This window comes from Lissotriton vulgaris, chromosome 2_1 (genome assembly GCF_964263255.1).
Source record: "Lissotriton vulgaris chromosome 2_1, aLisVul1.2, whole genome shotgun sequence".
NCBI classification, from domain to species: Eukaryota; Metazoa; Chordata; class Amphibia; order Caudata; family Salamandridae; genus Lissotriton; species Lissotriton vulgaris.
This window is the reverse complement of record NC_141687.1, coordinates 147,211,833-147,232,213: the sequence shown is the minus strand read 5'-3', so window position 1 is coordinate 147,232,213 and position 20,381 is coordinate 147,211,833. Positions and strand designations below refer to the sequence as shown.

At 43.0% G+C, this 20,381-nt stretch overlaps 1 protein-coding gene across 1 annotated transcript in view; it reads left to right on the top strand.

Annotated features, from left to right (window-relative positions):
* RCC1L (RCC1 like) overlaps positions 1-20,381 on the top strand; it is a 126,912-nt gene that overhangs the window by 17,082 nt on the left and 89,449 nt on the right. The window contains exons 3-4 of the mRNA XM_086954591.1: positions 7,044-7,172; positions 16,782-16,848. Coding sequence (XP_086810717.1) covers positions 7,044-7,172; positions 16,782-16,848 — 196 coding nt within the window. The remainder of the gene's footprint in view (positions 1-7,043; positions 7,173-16,781; positions 16,849-20,381) is intronic.

Sequence of the window (20,381 nt, the reverse complement as noted above, 5' to 3'; positions counted from 1 at the left end):
GTTGAGCTAAGGGCCAGATCTATTTATCCCGTTCTCGCCGAGAAATAGCACAGTTGACTAGCAATTACCGGCGGAAGTAAGCCCATGTATGGGCTGGTTGCTTAAATGGTTTGGTAGCTTCCCTGTTTGTGTGCGGAGGAGCGGTGTCCCGCCGACCGCCCATGCGCATTTGTGATGTAATCCAATGCGCATGTGCCAGAGGAAAAGCGGGTCAGCGCCGCACATGCGCGTTCCGATTTCAAGGATGTTGTTAATTCGCTATGGTTACAGGTTGCAGAACTCCGTGTTTTAAAACACGGATGGGATGGGCTTAGTTATTTACGTTTATCAGTGTTTACAACAAGAGAGAAGACCCCACAAGTTCCAGGGAACAGGGTGCTATAGACAGTAAGTATACAAGGATCCCTGGAAAACACAGTTCATTCACTCCTTCACACTAGAAACAATCATTGGTCATAAACTATTTTATACCGTTCACAGACTTTTTTTATTAAAACAAAAGAAATTACACATAAATAGATAAAACTCAGTACACTACAGAATTAATATTGTCATTTAAAAACACAAGGCAAAAAAAAAACAGTCCATACTGTAGATAAAAATCACAATAACAAATTCATTCACCAGTTTATATGTGCAAATCAATATAAGGCCTAACTTATGACAAGGTATAAACAAATCCTAACCTCAAGCATGACAATTTATTGTAAAGAAATAATGTCAACAGTGTGAATTCGAAATTAAACCCCCAAGAGTCAAAAACAACAGTTACAGTTATCAATTATGAGATTCATATAGCCCTGCTGATGGTTTTTTATACAAATCTCTTTTTTTCTTTTTTTCTGTACCAGAGATTTACTGGGCTTGAATTCTATATATCAAGAAAAAAGCGTCGACGCGTTTCGGTGTCACTGCCCTTGGATATCGGCACACCTTCCTCAGGACAATAATTCAAGTCCCTTGGGGTAAAACTCACGTATCCTCCTGTGTATTAAAAAAGGAGCGGTTCAATACATTATAAGGACATATCAAAGTATAGGAGAAAATACTCCTAAGTTCTCTGGTGTAACTCACATGAAACATTTCACTCTGTCCTCTATTAAGGGTACAGGGTTCTCATCACATTACGTACATTTATGCGTTGCTGACTGTAGTCCCAAACAATCTATTTCACCAACCTTCCGTTATAATCTAGCTAATGACCAATTTGGAATAGGGGCACTACAACATTCAGACATCCAATTGGAACATACATTCAGACATCCAATTGGAACATTCATTCGCACCACTACTAACCTTAAAGAAGATGTATTTCTTTAAAGAAAGTCTCTAACTTCACGGAATATGGAGACCTCAAATCCACACTATGGAGACATCAGATCCACATTGAGCTCAGAATCTTTACAATATGTGGTCTGGAAAGATATAATTATGTTATTTTGTAGATCATAACGATACCCTACTAAGGCCTAAATAGGCCATCCTGACATAACTTTCATCAGTACTTCAGTTTTTTTTACCGTAAGAGGGAGGATATTCGATTATATTTTCTTCTCTTCCTTCTGGTAAAAGATCATCTCTTTTGCAGTTCCCTCCGGATATAGGAACATACCTTTTTCAATGTAAGGCCCTGTAAAGGGTGATATCACGTGGTATGTTGGCAATTTTAAACAATTATATCTCTAGCCATTACTGCCTTATTGTATGCAACATGGTTATTTGGTGGCAACTCAATTCATACCTGCAATTTTTTAAGTAGCCTTATTCCCGTGGCGTCACTCGCCCTTTTGAAGATAAACCCCGCACCTTTAGATGGAGGTGAGTGGCTCGTCCTGGGTGATGCCTGACCTGAATGGGAGGTAAAAGGATAGAGGTAGCGGGTGTTCCTAAAAGAAAGGGGGCTGCTGTATGAGCACAGACCAGGTGATAGGGTTGTGTACTTAAATAGATAAGGTTCTCGCCCACTGCCTAGAACACTATGTGGCTCTGGCTGGGTAAGACTTATGATTTTCTATGTTGTGGACAGGGATCTCTTATGCCCGAGGTAGTGTACATTCTAGCCCCTGAGGAGGAAACGGACCCCAGGGTCTATACCAGGAGCATGACAGGGGCTCTGACGAACCAAGCGTCGACCAGCAAGAAGGGAACCTAGTGATAAACATCACACCATGGCCCCAAACGGAAATACAGAACAAAGTACTTAACAAAGGGTTATGGTACGTACCAACAAATAAATTAGATACTTTCCGCCTACATACAGAAGTACAACATTTCATCAGGAGCGTAAAACTGAGAACGTTCTTTCATAACAAAGAGACCACCCCTGACAACTCAGACACAGGCCTGAGACCTAAGTCCTCGTTCACACCACCTGACCACACCTTACCAGTTGAGTTACTGGCTTTTGAGAAAGCTCTCATGGTGGAACTTAGCAAAATAAATACTGACAACCAGCAAACCTTCCATAACATGAGCAAGCAGGAGAGCGAGGCAGTAAGAGAACTCTCCCATAATAAGGCCATGACGATCAAACCGGCTGACAAAGGGGGAGCTGTGGTTTTACAAACCACCACAGCATACGACCAGGAGTGCCGGAGATTGTTATCTGACAGAAGAAACTATCAAATATTGCCCAATGATCCCACAGAACAACTGAGGATAAAGATAGGCGCCATGATTGAAGAAGCCCTAGCCCATGATTGGCTCACTAAAAAAGAAGGGGATTTTCTCACACAAAAGAATCCACGTACCCCTTACTTTTACAGCATACCCAAAATACATAAGAGCCTTATCCAACCCCCTGGTAGACCAATAGTATCAGGCATATCGTCTATACTGGAGCCCCTTTCAAAGTTTGCCGACGCTTTTCTGAGACCATTGGTCCAAGCCACCGACACTTACCTGAAGGACACTAAAGGTGTCCTCCAATTATTGAAGGACATCCCTTTTGATCCAGGCACGCAGATTCTGCTGAGTCTGGATGTGGAGAGTCTATACACGAGTCTCCCACACGACGAGACTATCCACATCGTAGAGGAAGTACTGCATTCAACATCTTGGAAATACCAAACCCCACGAGGAGTGGTAATGGAGGGCATCTCAACAGCACTAACAAAAAACGTCTTCGAATATGAGGGCTCCCTGTACCTACAATGCCATGGTACCACCCCTTGTTGTTAAATATTTTGTCCACCCTAAGCGCGGAAGGGTATACTCAGATGTGAGTCCCTTGCTCATTGCACCATCAGGATTCAAGCAAGCCGGGCCGACGACGGCTGAAATGCCAGAAACCGGTCCCCGGAAGCTTGTTTCCTTCCCAGTGTAAGAATTGGCTTGGTAGTTTGGTTTGCCCTGTTCCCATCATGCACTGGGACAGGAACAGACTAATTTGCATATAGCCAGGTTCTGAGCTGGGATGGTGCAGTGAGCTAAAAAACGGTGTTGGATCTAGCCCTGATCTCTTGACTGGGTGAGAGTATTCTGCTTAATTCAGAAACTCTGTCCATCACCACCCCTTGTTGTTAAATATATGGTACCAGCATGGGCAGCACTTTCGCGCCGAGCCTGGCGGGTCTGTACGTGCACCATTTGGAGACCACAAAAATTCTAAACCCAAATAACCCCTTGAGGACCAACATCCAGACATGGAAGAGATACATAGACGACGTCTCAGTCATCTGGACAGGTGACAACCAGTCAGTCATGGCCTTCATGCAGTGGCTTAACAATCAAAATGCCTTTTTGAAATTCACCCACTCCAAGTCCAACAAATCCATGGTCTTTCTAGACCTTAACATTTATCACGACTTAGGGAGTCTAAAAACCGAAACCCATTTCAAACCCACCGCGAGGAACTGCTTACTACGCTTTGACCGCTTCCATCCACGCCACCTGAGAGAGAACCTACCCTACGGGCAGTTCCTCCGCCTGCGCCGTAACTGTAGTGACATAAGCAAATACAAAGTCCAGGCCCAAGACCTCAAAAAGAAATTACAAGACAGATGTTACCCCTACAAAATCATTGACTCAGCTATGAAGAGGGCCCGAAACAACAACCGGAGGCCTTGTTGGAAGAAAAAATTCCAAAAGACAACTCACAATCCAGAACAGTGTGTGTCACTACATACAGCACGCATTCGAACCAAGTGTCCAAAATGGTCAACAAACACTGGAGGATATTGACCAGTGGGACGCTACAACTAGAAAAACCTTTATTTGCACACAGGAGAAGTAGAAATCTAAAGGACATCCTGGTACACACAAGACCACCTAAACCACCTGAGCAACAAACCAGGCTCCAAGGATTACAGGGACACCATCCCTGTGGCAACTGCAACAGCTGCCACTTGACAAAGAAAAGTCTGTCCCTCACCTTCAGCAATGGGAGCAAATGGGATCAACGAAAATTTACAAACTGTAATAGCAAAAACGTGGTGTACCTTATCACTTGCCCCTGCGGTTTGGAATATGTGGGCATGACCACCAGACCCGTAAAGATCAGGATAAATGAACACTAAAGTAACGTTAGATGCAAAAAAGCCACCACAAAGATGGCTGCGCATTATTTGGAAAGGCAGCATTGTGTCAATGAACTCATCTGGACTGTGATAGAACAGCTACCCACAAACACTGGCCTTTTTGAGAAAGAACAGAGGTGGGTGTTTCGTCTGGGGACCAGCACGACAGGCCTAAATGATGCCATACCTTGGGGTCAATTACAGTGAACTCTCCATGTACTATCCATATTGTGGCAAGTAATTTTCTCCTAAACTTTGCTGTACACGCTCGTTTGGCTTCCTCTCAGTAAATTTTTTTTTCTCTTAAATTTTATTTTCTCTGCATTTTATCCTGTCTGCAATTGACTATATGTAATACACAACCTAATGCCACCCTGGCCGTGTATATTGAACATTCGGTCGGTCCTCGTTTTCAGGAGCACTGTTCCCAGGTTGATAAACGTAAATACCTAAGCCCATCCCATCCGTGTTTTAACCCCTTCCATGCTGATGACAGAACGGTTCCGTCATCAGCATCGGCTGAGCTGTGCTGATGACGGAACCGTTCCGTCATGACTCTGCCCGCGCAAGGCGGAGTCAGCACAGGCGGAAAATACGCCCCGCACGGAAGGGGTTAAAACACGGAGTTCTGGAACTTGTAACCATAGCGAATTAACAACATCCTTGAAATCGGACCGCGCATGTGCGGCGCTGACCCGCTTTTCCTCTGGCACATGCGCATTGGATTACATCACAAATGCGCATGAGCGGTCGGCGGGACACCGCTCCTCCGCACACGAACAGGGAAGCTACCAAACCATTTAAGCAACCAGCCCATACATGGGTTTACTTCCGCCGGTAATTGCTAGTCAATTATCCTATTTCTCGACGAGAACGGGATATAAATAGATCTGGCCCTCAGCTCAACGGCACAACCGCCGGAGCAGCGCTGAGGGGAAGAGGACACATCGTCTCCTGTAAAATCGTGAGTTTAGGCCAGACAACGCTGAAAACAAGGTCTTTTCTTACATTTGTAAGTAGCAGATCCGAAAACTAGGTTTCCTCATGCCAACAGATTGCTGAATTCAGCATGAGAAAACCCCCAACAAAGCGCAAAAGCTTATGAGGCAATGTCATCAAACACAGAAAGTAAGACTATGGTTATATCTATTTACCTCCTCATAGAAAAGGAATCTTTTGGAAATAACATCCTTCCAAACATATGTGTGCAGTCTTAGTGTCTATGTGTGTCTATGTCTTTTTTCACTTTTTTCCATAGGGTGTATGATCCAGGAGGCAATCTGCAACCCTTTATATACATATCTATGCATATTCTTTGTCCTTAAGGTCACTGAAACCAACTAGAAAGTTGTAAATGCATATCGAGAAAGATAATGATTATGTATTTTTCTCCCTCTAGGTCTTCATTAAAAAGCCAATGGGGCGATAAGACCACGTGTTCGAGTTACCAATTAGGAACATACACACTTATAGTTCACTTATTTTTGTATAATACACTTTAATATATACATTCTTTCATGTGAGTATGGTGGGATATACTTGTGCGAATCCTGTCCTGAAGAACGAGTCCTATACTCTGAAACATGACTCATGTTGACGCACTTTAGAGGTTATTGTACATAATACTACAACTTTAACCTCACACTGCACCCCTTTTAACAATACCAGCCGGGGCCTAATTAAAAGGTTTTCTCTGCCCACATGCCAGGTATTCTTTTAACTATCACCATCACCACTCCACCACTCACATATCATACCCCACACACTTTAACACATAGTTCACAGGAAGTGTTCCACGTATCCGTAGGTCGCAGCACGCCGCATCCCGTAGAGGGGTGCGAAGACCCCAATGATGAAGCATGACACCAAGGGGCCTGTTGGTGTGTGAGGGGTATTCAAACAACACGGTGTGCTCCCCACCACAGTAGGGACCACCACTAACCCCCGAGTGGATTCCAATTGATACACGGGTACATTCAGGCAGACTCAAGCTCTCCACCCCAGCTGCTAAGGCAAATCTCTTTTCCCCACACTCAGGCAAAGCTGTTGCAGCACTCCTGACTGTCAGGCAATCAATATCCTTCTAGGTACATCAGTGTCCTGTCAGCGTGTGAACCTCATTCAGGCAACATGCTCACCTACCGTACATAATAGCATGATGCAACTGGAAACTGTTAAGGAATTCAAAAATGATAAATTGACTACGCCTGCCATGACAGATAAGCTAGCCTACTGAAGCTGTGCATCCAAAACCGTCTCTCATATTCTCCAAGCCCAATTTTTTCCCTTGCACCATCTGTAAAGAGGGCCCTGTGTTTGAAAATGGATTCCTTGGCTGAAGTTTTCATAGTGTGAAGGAGCCGCAACTTGAAGCAGTGGATTTACTGATGCTTCAAAAGGTATCAAAGAGGAAAATAAAATAAACTTGAAATTCTATTTCTACATTTTAGAATAACAGTTTCTTTTTTAGATCCACCAAGTACATGAACAATTATCTTAATTTATTTTGCATTTTTCTTGTTGCAGCAAAAGGGTATGAGTATGTCCTGGAGCCATCCCCTGTTCCATTACCACTGGTGAAGCCGCAGGAGACTCGGGTTTTGCAGGTTGCGTGTGGAAGAGCACATTCCCTGGTCTTAACAGACAACGAAGGAGGTATGTGTGGCCACTGAAAAGCACGAGTCATCAATAACCTGCAAAATTTCTGACGATATCTGTGACAGGGCAAAAGGGAACTGCCGCATGAACGGTTGTGGTAAGATCTAGGCAACTGTCCCAAGATTTGACCAGCAATGTTCACGTTCCTCTCCGGGAGATTTAGGGTGACTTGCGAATATTCGTGGGTCATTTTGAGGTCCAGGATCTCTCTTTCCTAGTACTAGTGGTCACTCTTTCTTCAAACTTTGTATGTTTCAAAAAAAAGATTTAAAGCCCTACAGAAAAAAGGCAAGTGCAGGTAGGGCCTGTTTTAAATCTAATTCAAAGCCCTGCATAGGAGTACAATCTCCCACAAGAGCATGCCGGGGTCCATTTAAAAAAGAAACAAATACTGCATCAGTATGAACTGTGTAGACATCTGAAAGATGTCTTTCCTCTACGCTTATAGCATGGTGTGCAAAACAGACTACCATTTACATGCTATAGACATAGCACAAAGTAGACCCTACGCTATTGATAGACTACAACAGCGCAAGACAGCGCTTACTCTCTTAACAGTCACTATGAACATCTCAGGAAAACTACCTTCTGCTGGGAATGCATCCTGCATGTGTGCAGCTATATATACATATTTCCAGATATTAGACCTTCCTTAAACTTAAGTAACAGATGGAGTTAAACTGCCTTCTGCTATGTATGTAGTGTATAGTCTTGGTAAAAGCTGTTGACATCCTCCGAAGCTGATCTAGAAAAGCAATTTCTGTTTATTATTATGTATATGCTGCAGATATTGCAGAGAACAGCCCTTCGGTTGTGTTTATGGTGCTAGTAGCGGATGGAGGGATTTAAAACAAAAAAAATTATTTAGTCAATGTAAAGCACTAAACAAGGCAGGTCATGCATTGACACATATAAAACATCATTAGTATCACAGTTTACATCATCAAGAAGGATTCCTCTAATCCTCACCTGTTTCGTGGGTAATGTCAGGTTACATTGAGTAGTCCAAACATGTTACATAATTTTTTGTGTAAATCTGTTTTATTGGTCTTTAAAAGAGAACAAAAGCAGACATTCACATTTTGCCAGTTTGTCTTTTAGGTTACATCTAGTATTTGCTAAATAGAGAGTCAGTTTGTTACATGGACCTAACATATATATGGTACTTGCTTTGTACAGGTCACGCATTTGTCCTTGTGGTTCAGCATGCATGGTTGGCAGGAGCGTAACACAGGCCTCCGCGGTGCGGGGGCCCCCGAGCTGCAGAGGGTTCCCTCATCAGTGTACTTTCGCCCGAGAGTTTCTGATAAAATTCGGAGCGGAGGCCTCTCCATGCATCTCACAGGGGGGCCTCCTCAAAGTTTGTTACGCCACTCATGGTTGGTGTGGGTCCTGTTTCCTTATTGGATAATAGTCTGTTGCATAGATGCCTCATCTCTCTTATGCTGTTGCGCGCATTGTGGAATGATCCGCTAACTGGAGAGGCAGATGGCAACGTTTGGGCCAACTTAAAAAAGAACTGTAGGAACAATATTATTTCTAACTCAAACTAGAGCTGCCATTCTCGATCCCTATTTCAGAGGATGTAAATTCGCCTCTTTGTCGCTGCCTACATGTGTGTGGTGCCAGGTTCATATCGGATGCTGTCTAGTTGTGAGTGCCAGCTTTTCTCCATGTTTTCTAAACTTATGCCATCTTATTCTCGTTGTGTGTTGGTTGTGAGTGTCAGCATGTCATCACTGTTGGCATCTTGTCTCTGTAGGTCAAACAGTATTGCATTACAGTGTGCTGCAATCAGGATCTTGCAGAGGCCCAGCGCATCTTCTCTGCGTAGCACAATACTTTCTGCTGTGGCCCACACTAGCAAGGAACTCCTCCAAGCCTGTGCCCTGGGAGGTTCAGTGTCTTCCACCGTTTTGTGATTAGTCGTTTTCCCTAGTGCAATGAAGCGAGAGGTTACTTTTTTACTTTTGCGTTTGTGATGAATGTAGGACGCACGTTGTCCGCTCTAGGTGCACCGTGCGCTCCATACATCGAGCTAGGGTGTTAGTTACTGTTGTCCAGTATTCCCAGAGGTGCGGGCAGTTCCACAGCATGTGTAGTAAATCCGCACCTATGGCATCGTGGACACCCAGCATCTACTCGGTTGAAATATTTATTCATCTTGGCCGGGGTGAGATACGCTCTTTGCATTATGTATTATTGTATGAATCTGAAGTGCATGCTCCGTGGCACTACGACAGGACCTTCTAGCACTATGGCCCACTCAGCATCTGTAAAGGGCGCTGTAGATCCCCTTCCCAGCTCTGTCGTAAGGGCGATAGCGCTATCACCATGTCCTGCCTAAGAGATGTAGCAAACCATCTTGTGAGGTGCCAGCCCTGTCCCAGAACATGGATATATTATGTTGTTAAGTGCATGTGGGGTTTCTGGGTCCAGTCGCCCCAGTGTTTGTTTAATGTAGTTATAAGTGCTCGGTGTAATAACTGACCTGGTGAGAGTCCGTTTTCCTCTATTAAAACATCAAACGATATCAGGGCGCCATAGCGATATAGAGCTCCAATATCTTGGATCCTCCTCCTCCCAGTGCTGCAGCTCCGATGGTCTGACGGCCACGTGCCCCTGGGTGTGCCCAGCAGTGGCAATGCTGGTGCATACGGTGTTGTGTCGTGTGATGTACAAACACTTGCTGTAGCAGCAGTACGCCACTTTGAGCATTAGTCGGGTTGGCACTTTTTCTTGATGGCATGGGTGGAACAGGGTTAGGAGGGCGCTGAGGGACCAAGGTAGTTAGACGGCAAGGTAATACTGTTCTTGGTTAGGTAGTGCTAACTAAGCCCCTTTGGTTGGAAGATAACGTTTCTGGAGAGCTACTCTGCTATGGGAATTTCCCCAGATGAACCTCCTCAGCGCCCCCTTTAGATTTCGGAAAAAGGGTGGCAGTATGTTTAGGGGCAGGTTAGCACAGTAGTATAAGAGTCGCACTAACACTACCATTTTAATCAGTTCTATACGGTCTGTAACCATCAAAGGGCGCGCGCTCCAGAACAGTATCTGTGAGCTTATGGATGTCACAGCTTTATTTATGTTAGCGGCAAATAAGTCATCCTGATGATGGAGGACTCTGACTCCCAGGTATCGGAATGTGTCTGTCTACCAGTTTGTGCAGACATTGAGTACATATTCTGGGTCGGCACCTTTTATCGAACGGATATAGGCACAACTTGTTTGCGTTCACCTTTATCCCTGACAGTTCAGGGGACGAATGGATTGTATGTCTCTAACATATATAAGGAGATCATCACCATATAGTGAGATAGCGTGTGTGCCGTCTCCCAGTGGGATTCCCCGATCTTCTCCTTGTAGACGAATGGCTTCGGCCAGGGGCTCGATAGTTAGTGAGAACAGCAGCGAGGATAATGGGCAGCCCTGCCTAGTTCCTCGCTTTACTCTGATTGGATCCGAAATGTAAGGTCCTGTCTGCACTCTCATCGTTGGCCCATTATATAACAGTTTAACCATGGTAAGGAAAGCGTCCCCAATTCCATAGGGCCGTATCACATCGAACAGATATCCCCATTCTAGAGTATTGAAGGCCTTCTCCAGGTCTATTGCTAGACAGCCGGAGTGGGCCACCAATCTACTGAGTAGTTTGCCTCTCTGAAGAAATGCTGCAAATTGTACGAGGTATTGCGAGCCGATCCATATCCGTTTTGGTCAGCTAGTACTAGAGATGGGACCATGGGCGCCAGCCGGTCGGCTAATAGTTTCGTGAATATTTTGTATTTGTATTTAGAAAGGCCAAGGGGCGGAACGAGCCCAGGCCTTTCAGGTTTCTGTCCGGCTTAGGGAGCGAGAATAAGCGAGCCTCATTTAATGATTTCGGGAGGGCAAGTCCCACTAGGGCAGCGCCTTACAGGGCATGTAGGTGCGGGATCAAGGATGCTGCATAGAGGTTGTAATATTCTGCGGGTAGGCCATCTAGACCAAGGGACTTCCCTGTTGCTGGGGTTGTTCTAGCCATTTGAATCTCATCAGGTGTAATTGGATCGTCCTGCATTGCTCGGGTGTTATGGTGGGCAGGTGTACTGTTTCCAGAAAGGCGCTCACCTGTATATGGTCGTGGTGGGTGGTAGATTTGTAAAGTGCGGCATAGTGCCTTATCATTTCTGTGTGTATTTCTTGTTGTGTATGCACTATGCGACCCGCTATTGTGCATATTGAATGTATGGGGTGTCTTGGTTGTTACTGGCAGAGCAGCCATGCCAGCAGTCTTCCAGGCCTATCTGAGGTTTAATGTGTGCGTGCTGAGTGCGCAGTGTAGTTTAGGCGTCCCAACATGTTATAGAAGAGAAAATCCACGTAGTAAGTCCAGTCACACTTTGTCTTTTAAGTCCATTATCAATGTCTCAGCATTGACCATTAAGAAGCAATTCCACCTCCCATGTCCGCTGCTTGAATAATGGGTAAGTCAAATTGTACTGTAACGGACATTGGCCCCTCCCCCACTTTTGAACCGATCTGATCACAGATATGTCCCTGATATACATTCCAACGTCACCAAACTTTAGTCCATTTCTGGGGCCATCCCAGACCTTAATACACCACCTTCTCTTCTAGCATATACCAGTCCATATCCTTTTCCCAATCAAACAACTGTGGCGCTTGTTCTGCCTCCTCCACTCTCCCCCACACCCATAAGCGTGCCATGTGGTTGGAGGGATTTTTGTTTTTCCATGCCAAGGCCCTGTCCTCCCTAATATTTAAAAGTGATGCACTGTCCTGTAGGCTCTTGCCCTCCCATTGCTTGCCCTTAAGAATACATATTTAGCTCTATCCTACTCCAATAGTTTCTGAGACCAAACTCAATACTTTATGTCACTTCAAAAATTCGGGAAATACGTATTAATACACTAAATATTCATCTTGCCTAGTTTGTTTATACAAAACACCGATCTACTGAGTATTTTGCCTCTCTGAAGAAACGCCGCAAATTATGCGAGGTATTGCTAGCCGGTCCTAACCGTTTTGGTCAGCAAGTACTAGAGATGGGTAGTTGATATAAAATAAAAGACAATATTTACTTTTGCAAGGGGGAAACGTCTTGTTTTGTTTTTTGGTCACATTTTAACTGTCTGTAATATTACAGATTAAATAAGAACTTTAACACCAATTTGTCTATTATTTTATTTTTGAAATAAGCTTTTTCATTACCACTGAGGACGTTTAAAAAAAAAAAATATTCAGAAGCACCTGTGTCTCTTTGTGTGCATTGCTGTTTTGAGAAATGGCGACCAGCTGTATGCTGTTTCTGGAGTTTCAATTCCCATCTATGCCAGCATTCTTGCATCTGTGTACAGGGAAGCTGTAAAATGATCTGTGGCATGGGCTTTACTCGAGTCACAGTAGCCTACCCTGGCACATATGGGTTTCATAGCTACACCGTCTCTTCACTCTCCTCTAACCATTTTTGCAATCACATCAAAATCAATATTCCCATCCCCCCACTTTCACACATTCCTTTGATTATTTTCAGTATACCAGAGTTTTTTTTGCCGAAATTTCGAACCTGTTAATTAATCACTTTGGGCCAGTGTTGGCGTCTTATCATGTTGGGTATCCACTATGGGTTTTTTGTGTCTGTTTTTTTTTTAAGAGTTTAAACCTTATTCAAGAATCACATCATCTCTCATTATCTTCTTTTACTAGTACACCAAAGTATTTTCTTTTATTGATTCCACAAGAAAATGTCCCCCCCATGAGTCATGGTCCTACATTGTTGTGCTACAACTTCCCTTGTCACTGGTCCGTTTAGGACTTGGCATGGCTAGGATGCAACCCTAAAAGTGGTTAAGGATGCCACATTTGGAAACGCCCCAATACATTGGTTGAACAATATAGTTTCAAGGTAAATCTTAAATTCAAACTTAGATATACTCTAGATAAAATCCTTTGCAGCCGTAGAATCTTACATTCCTGTTGTGTTTTTTCAGTTGATATCTGTGGAGCCACTGACCTTTGTGTGTCTTCAGATTTGTGTGATAATATTCCTTTGCACTTCATCCGCCTTTCACTTGGGCTAACCCTTTTCATGAAACTTACAGCTAGTTCGTTTCTGCCTAAAGTAGCCACCTTGTTTGCGTCCAACAGTCCCTTCTGCTTTAATAAATGGATGACAAATGCACATCCTAGAAGATTATATGATGGTTGATTAAATGTACAAAGGGCTTTGACTCTCTTTATTTCTAGAAGTCTGGTCAAGAATGGTAAAATTCCTCCTTGTCCATGGCCTTCCACATTATCATCACTTTAGCTGTAGGCAGACATTGTTTTTGAAGACTTGGATGTGCAGCATGTGGGACATGGTGAATGACAATGAGATTTCAGGGGAGAAGAGGTGTTTGGTGACAGCTGTCCAGTGATTGTCTTGTACTGTAATGTCATCTATGTAGCTCTTTCTACCCCTAAGGAGGCGCTGAAGTGATGTAGGACCTGGCCAAGGACAAGACTGTGGTAAGAGACCCAGACAGGTTGAGGGGAGGATGCTGTGATCAGCGTTTGGAGCCAGTAATTGGTTAAGGCAGCAGTTTAAACTGGTGGGTGCCTCGTTAGGCAGAGGTTGGTGGTGCATGCCAGTTTATCTTCTGGTCGAGTGGAAGGGAGAATGAGGCATAAGCCTGGGCCTGTGCAGGGTTGAGCCTGGCAAGGTGACTGTGTGTCCTGTATGTGTTGGAACAGTCCCAGTGTCCCAAGGTTTTTGCTTGCATTGCACATGATATGTTTTTTTTGTGGAAAGTCGATTAAACATGCACACTGGAATTGAGATATTATGTATGTTCCCTTCCATGGACCTATCCCTCACTTAAAATTACCCAAGTGATAGATATGTTTGGGGAAACAGTGTCTATATTGGCTTCATTATGGTGGATGGGTCAAATTTGGAGCCCTTTGCTATTTTGAATGTGAGGCATAAGCTTTAGTGGAAGAAGCTTTATTTCAGCTCTTGTCAGGTGTAGTGTATATCCTATAGATTTGACGTAGGACTTAAGTTAACTAGGTCTATATTGAATATATTAGACTTAATTGTGCATGCCAGCAAGCTCAGAGGTCACTAGAAACTTTCTCGAATACCCAAGAAGGGATTAGTTTCTGACAACCGCATAAACATGACAACTTTGCTTCCCCAAGAATAAAACTAATCTTCAGAGTCGTGGAAACAATAGATAGAAATTTTACTCAGTCAATCGTGCATGCTTCATTTCATCAGAGGTGCAAAGCAATAGAGAGACTGGCGTTTTCAATAAAAGATTTATTGAACAGTCGTCTTTCTCAAGCAAGTAAAGTGAACTGCTACAATCGTAATACTGGTTGCAAAGTATAATGCGTACAGTAAGAAGAGTATTATAAAATAATACTGTAAAAGCATTGTATGGCTCCTAGACCATAGATAAATACATACATAAATAACAAAGGCTAAAAAGTACTCAACTAGTGCATACTAACATATGCCTACCCCAAATGTACCTAACCTAAGTCTAGTACGAGGGAAGAAGTAAGTAAGGTGTAGCATAGGTTTAGTTTTTCTTTGCCAAGATTCTAACCAAGATTTCTCTGAGGGTCGAATCAGCTCCGTACCTTGGTTTTAGAATGAAGGAGGTCTGGTATCTCCGTCTTGGGACTCGATATCCCAACACCCCGCGATACCGCGCACTCATCCCAGGTTGCCTTACTTATGCCTTGAAAAAGTCCTTGTGTAGGACGAAACACGTGTTGGTGATCTTTACTTATTGCTGGGAATATCTGTTTTTATGAAAATTGAAAGAATAAAGATTGAAGAAAACGAAATAAGTGGACTATATTTTTGAACCCCCTGTGTTGACCAACACTTATTTGAATATTATTCTGTCATTAGTTTCCCTTTCTGTAAAACTCTATAATGAGTAGAGCTTGATAATTTGGATATAAACAGGGCTTATAACTTATGCCCCAACTGTTAGAATTACTTGTCTACAGGAGTGCTGTTAATAGTTTCTCAAAACTTTGCTTGACCCCGCGAGGGGAGCTTGGAAACACTGGAGTTGGATTCTCCGTGAGAGAAAGGCAGCCTCTCTGTCAGTGCGTCAGCTGGAGGGTTGGCTTCCTTTGGCACTTGCTGTAGCGAGCTGCGTCGGACAAGTAGATAGTCGAGCTGCTCCGAACCACTGTGTGTTTGCTAGGGCAAGTGTAGGCATATTTATACCTTGAAGGTTCCTATTTTGATGTAAATTTGGACATATTACCGTCACCAAAGAACCCCAGGGGAATGGGGTTCTTTGGTTTCTACGACAAATCAATATTCAAGTAAGGGGATATGCCTGACTGCTGAAGCCGAGTTTTCCAAGAAATCGGTGTGGCTTTTTGGAACTAGTGGAAGTAGCCATGCCTGTATTTGGACTGGATGGCTTATGTCTAAATATAGATATGAATTCTATGCCTATATAAGGGCAATGTGAATTATAGTTATATAAGGGCATGAATCTGTAAATTACGATTGATTCTAAAATGCTTCACAACACAGGGATTTGCGGAAAGTTTTGCTGTATCTAAAGGTGACTGGTATGTTTGCTTGTGTGTATATGTTGGTGGGAGGTTGCCGTTTGAATAGATTATTTGTTTTGCTTTGTAGTATTTCCTTGTACTGCTGTGAGGGGTTTGCATTTGTTGATTGTCATTTGCGTCAATGGTGTGCACTCTTGTGCTTATGTCCGTTGTTGCAGCCAAACTTCGCTCTTGCTTATGTGTCTTGTCTGCCCCAGTCATTTTAACTGCCTAGTCACCCTGAATGGAGCAACTAAATTGGTTTGGTTTTTCCTCTAGCTCTGGTCCTCATGAAGAGGTATAAGGGTTATGCAGTGACAGAGGAAGGAATACTGAGGAGAGAGGGTTGGGCATTGAACATTTGTCTGGGGATCAGCCTTATTAGGCAGTTGGCATAACTTCCTTTGGGAGAGGTTTTGTCTTCTGACCACTTGATGCTCTTCATATAAATGACAGCTCTGTAGAGTTGCATTATGTCTGGTTAGTACTGATGGTATTTGACATCTTTGCTGAGGGATAGAGGTGGTTCTAGTTAAGTGGTGGTTCTAGTTTTATGAGGCAGGTGCATACTATGTTAACTCGTTCCTTGTGTCTGTCGCTATGTCTGCAAGTTCCTGGTTTAAATGAAAGTGTTTCAATCTACTGGGACTGCATTCATCATGGTCCAAGAGTGTCATTGGTTGTGTTTGTTGTAATGTGTTTGGTTTATTTCACAGATGAGGCATTTTAAAATAGACAGTGACTTGCTCGGATTACATGCATTAGTCATTAGAAATTAGACATCTCTGACCGTATTGAAGAAGATGTGAGTATATTTATGCATTTGTGTATTAACCTTAAAGTGATTTCTGGCAACGCTTTACAGAGATATATGTGCTCCTTAAAATCAAAATATTCTTTATCTTGGGCTATTCTAAGGGTACCTTGACAAACAGGCACCCAAGTAGAATAGGATTTTTCTCAAAGTTATCAATGTCCATTTGTTCTTCATATGCATGTGACTCGCATGTTCTTGTGTTTTTTTGGCAGTTTTCAGCATGGGCAATAATTCCTATGGCCAGTGTGGAAGGAAGATTATGGAAGGCGAAGTTTACAGGTACAATTCAAGAGGAGCGTGCTTCAATTTAACGTTATTGCCTTGTATATTTACACGTAAAACCATGATTCCTACAATGCAGTATTTTCATTTTCACATTTCGATCAACATCTGAAGTAGAACTTACTGCAGGTGTGCAGCACTTCATTTATGACACAACCTTATTGTTTATCACATTAGTAGGTCAGGTCTGGAAATCTAAGAACACATCTTTTGTCAAAACGAACTCTTTAATATAAATTAAACACATATGAATATATTACATTTTGGAGCTTCAGTCATTGTGTTTGAAAGAAGACTAAGGAACATGTGAAACCTTTTCGCTGTGCTGGATATGAGGATTCTTCCATTTCTAATAAAATACTAGTAGTACTGATACATAATGCTAGTTGCAAAGACAATACACCTTCAAATGCTACACAATCCAAAAGGTAATCTTAGTTGTCATAGAGTACTTATTATTTTTGTGATGCACAAGTAATGTAGAGAAAAACATTAAACTGTCTTGATGTGAGCTAGAGCCCCGTTTTTATCGTGAAAAAGTTTCAAATTGTAATAACGTAGCTTTACAGAACTGTTATCAGAACACTGAACATTGCAAAAGGTTATCATTAAAAGATTTATTGTTAATTAAACCACACATATATGAGAAAGGAGTACACATACGTGCAGTGTGAAACATCAAGCAAAACAAGGGGTACTTCTAAAAATGTTTTAAAAGTTTGGCAAATTTAGGTTTTCATATTGCTTTACCTTCCGGGTCAACTCTTAAACGCGTGCCACTGAAACCCTCTTGAAAATTGCAATGCAAGTCTTTGGAATATGATTTCTAATATCTTAATGTGAAGGCATGTTTCTGTGTCGTTGTGATTCGGCTCATCACAACACATAGATCTCAAATATGTATGTGGAAAAAGAGACATATTATTGATATGCTTTTTCACTCTGAGTGTGAAGATTGAGAACACAATTGGTATTTGTTTTAATTAAAAGTTTTTTAAGTACACTGATGTTTTTGACGTAGTAATTGCTTCCATAAGTCATGGGCAAACTTAGCTCTTACTCGGGTCTCCAGCATCTTAAGTCTTAGGACTCAACAACATGCACCTCAAATGCACCTCAACAGCACCTTCCCACGTCCTGTTTCAAAGCACGGGATTTGTAGTAAAAAAAAACTATGCAGTGACAGATTTTGGTTTACAACGGAGTCTCTGAGTTTTGCAGATAGAAGCACTGACAAATCTCACTCTTTAATTGCACGCCATATAAGTGTACCTTCTCTCTCGCTCTATGTGTTTGTCTCCGGTGCACTCTCACTCACTTGCTCCCTCTACCTTTCTTGGTATCCCTCTGAAGCTCCCTCAGTCTTTCTCCTTTGGTCATATTTTGTTGCAGCCAGCAGTTTATACAGATATGATTTGCTGAACAGTGAAAGGACCAGAATGAGCAAAAAGAATAACACATATTGACGATTAAGGCAAGTGGGCAGAAAAGATAAAGCAAAACTCTGAACTTGTGAAACATCTAGGAGCACTCTCACTGAAATGTTGGTACAACTTTAACTTTCAGTAATATGTATTAGCTCTTATTCCATATTTGGAGGAACCCATAGGATCAATTATGCCACTAAAACATATGATGTAGTAAATGACATCCGTTCCTAGGAGGCATAACTCTAGAATAATAGAGGACAGAAGAACATAATTGATGGGAGCCTGAGGCTAAGACATTAAAACATACTCCTAGAAATTCCCACTGCAACACTGTCGTTTGAAGCACCAAAAGTGTTCTTGTAATTCTCTCCAGTGAAATAATTTCATATCATACCTGTGGGAAAGTGGAGTATAATGTAGTGATGCTAGTTAAGCTTCAGTATGCAATACTCTTGCTATACCCCAAAGATGGTCCTTGGATTCACAAAATAAATCCTTAGCTCAGTCCTGCTATAGTGGCAAAGGACAGTCAGGCTTTACTAGGGGATCATGTGTTAAGCATTTCAGAGCACCTACTTGGATGATAAGTTATTGGTAAGACTTAATAGAAATCCAACACCAATTTATAAAAAATAAAGCAGATTTTTATAATAATTTAGACACTACAACAAACACAATCTGGTACATATGACTGGAGTTATGGATTTTTGAAGGAAAAATAAATCGCAGCAATTCCATAATGCAGAACTTTAGCATTGCGATCAATAGGAAAAGCACTAGTGACAATCAGTCATTTGCAGGTTGAGTTGCGTGGAACCCAAGGAGGGTTAAGGTGATACGGGTCCAGCGCCAAACCACAACACTCAGTTCGATTTTGCCTGGCTCGAGAAGTCCGGGTGCAGAGTTGTCCTGGCTGTCCGAGGTGCTGAAGCGGGAGTCGCAGGGTGCTGTTTTTAGTACTTACACAGTGCTGGTGAGAAATCGGTTGCAAAAATTCAACAACAATTCCGCTCCTGGCATCGGATAAAGGGGTTGTGGAGTTCCCTCTAGTTGCAGCGTCGAATAAAGGTGGTTTTTGCCAGACTGGCCTCCAACAAACCTTGGCAGCGCTAAGGTCAGCTTTTAGATACTTCAACGTTCGGAGGTCTGGGGGAAAGCAGTAGCCACCTGAAACTTGCTGGTGGCCAGTACTACTTTTCCCACAATGCACTAAAACATTTACTTTTTGTTGATCCCTCGGAGGGCACTATGGCCAGCGATTCTTTAGTTCAGGTACGTTGTTTTTATCTGCACCCCTGACACTTGAACAAGGGAGTTTGGAGCGGCCTTTGGCACTTAAAGGAGTCCCTTTGTCTGGGAGAACTGGTCTTTGGACCGGGACGAATCGCAATCGTGCAGTTCCAGGAAGGTTGCTACCGGTGCAGAGTATCACGCCTTTGCTTTGTTCCATTCCTGTTGTCACAGACACAAGTCTCTTCTTTGTTCTTGTTGCAAGTCAGATCATAACTGAGATCTTGGTGTCAGGGGTGCCCATTAAATATTAGATTTAGGGACATTGGGGGTGTGCGTTCAAGTGACAAATGGGCTACTAGCCCCAGAGGATATTCCGCTCCTGAGGTGACCACATCCAGGGGTCTGTGTTACCTTTTCTACCCAGAACCCTCTATTCTACAACTTTTAAAAATGACACAAGTCTTCCTCAGCTGCCCAGACCAAGTAGCTCACCTTAGGGGTGTGGCTAGCCTTCTGGGGTGTACACCTCTTGACTATAATTTTTCTGCCTGCCCAGGTGCAAACGTGCCTGATGGGTGTTTACTCCTTTGGGAGACAGCCTGGATGCATATCAAAGTCGGTGAATGCTTTGAAGCTAACTTCCTTGATGTGCCACTTCACTAGCTATCCTGTCGGAGAGAAGTGTCATCTCCTTCCCATCCAGGCCTTTGTTTCTGACTCCTGGGAGTGATCACACCTCCTAGCAGATTCCCAACCTTGGCGGTCAGATCCCCACCTTGGCGGTAGCAGCTGCAGGTGCCAGCCAGAGCACAGGAAAGGCTAGGGCAATAAGGTGGGCAACCTCTAAGTTAGCCACCTGGGTGCATG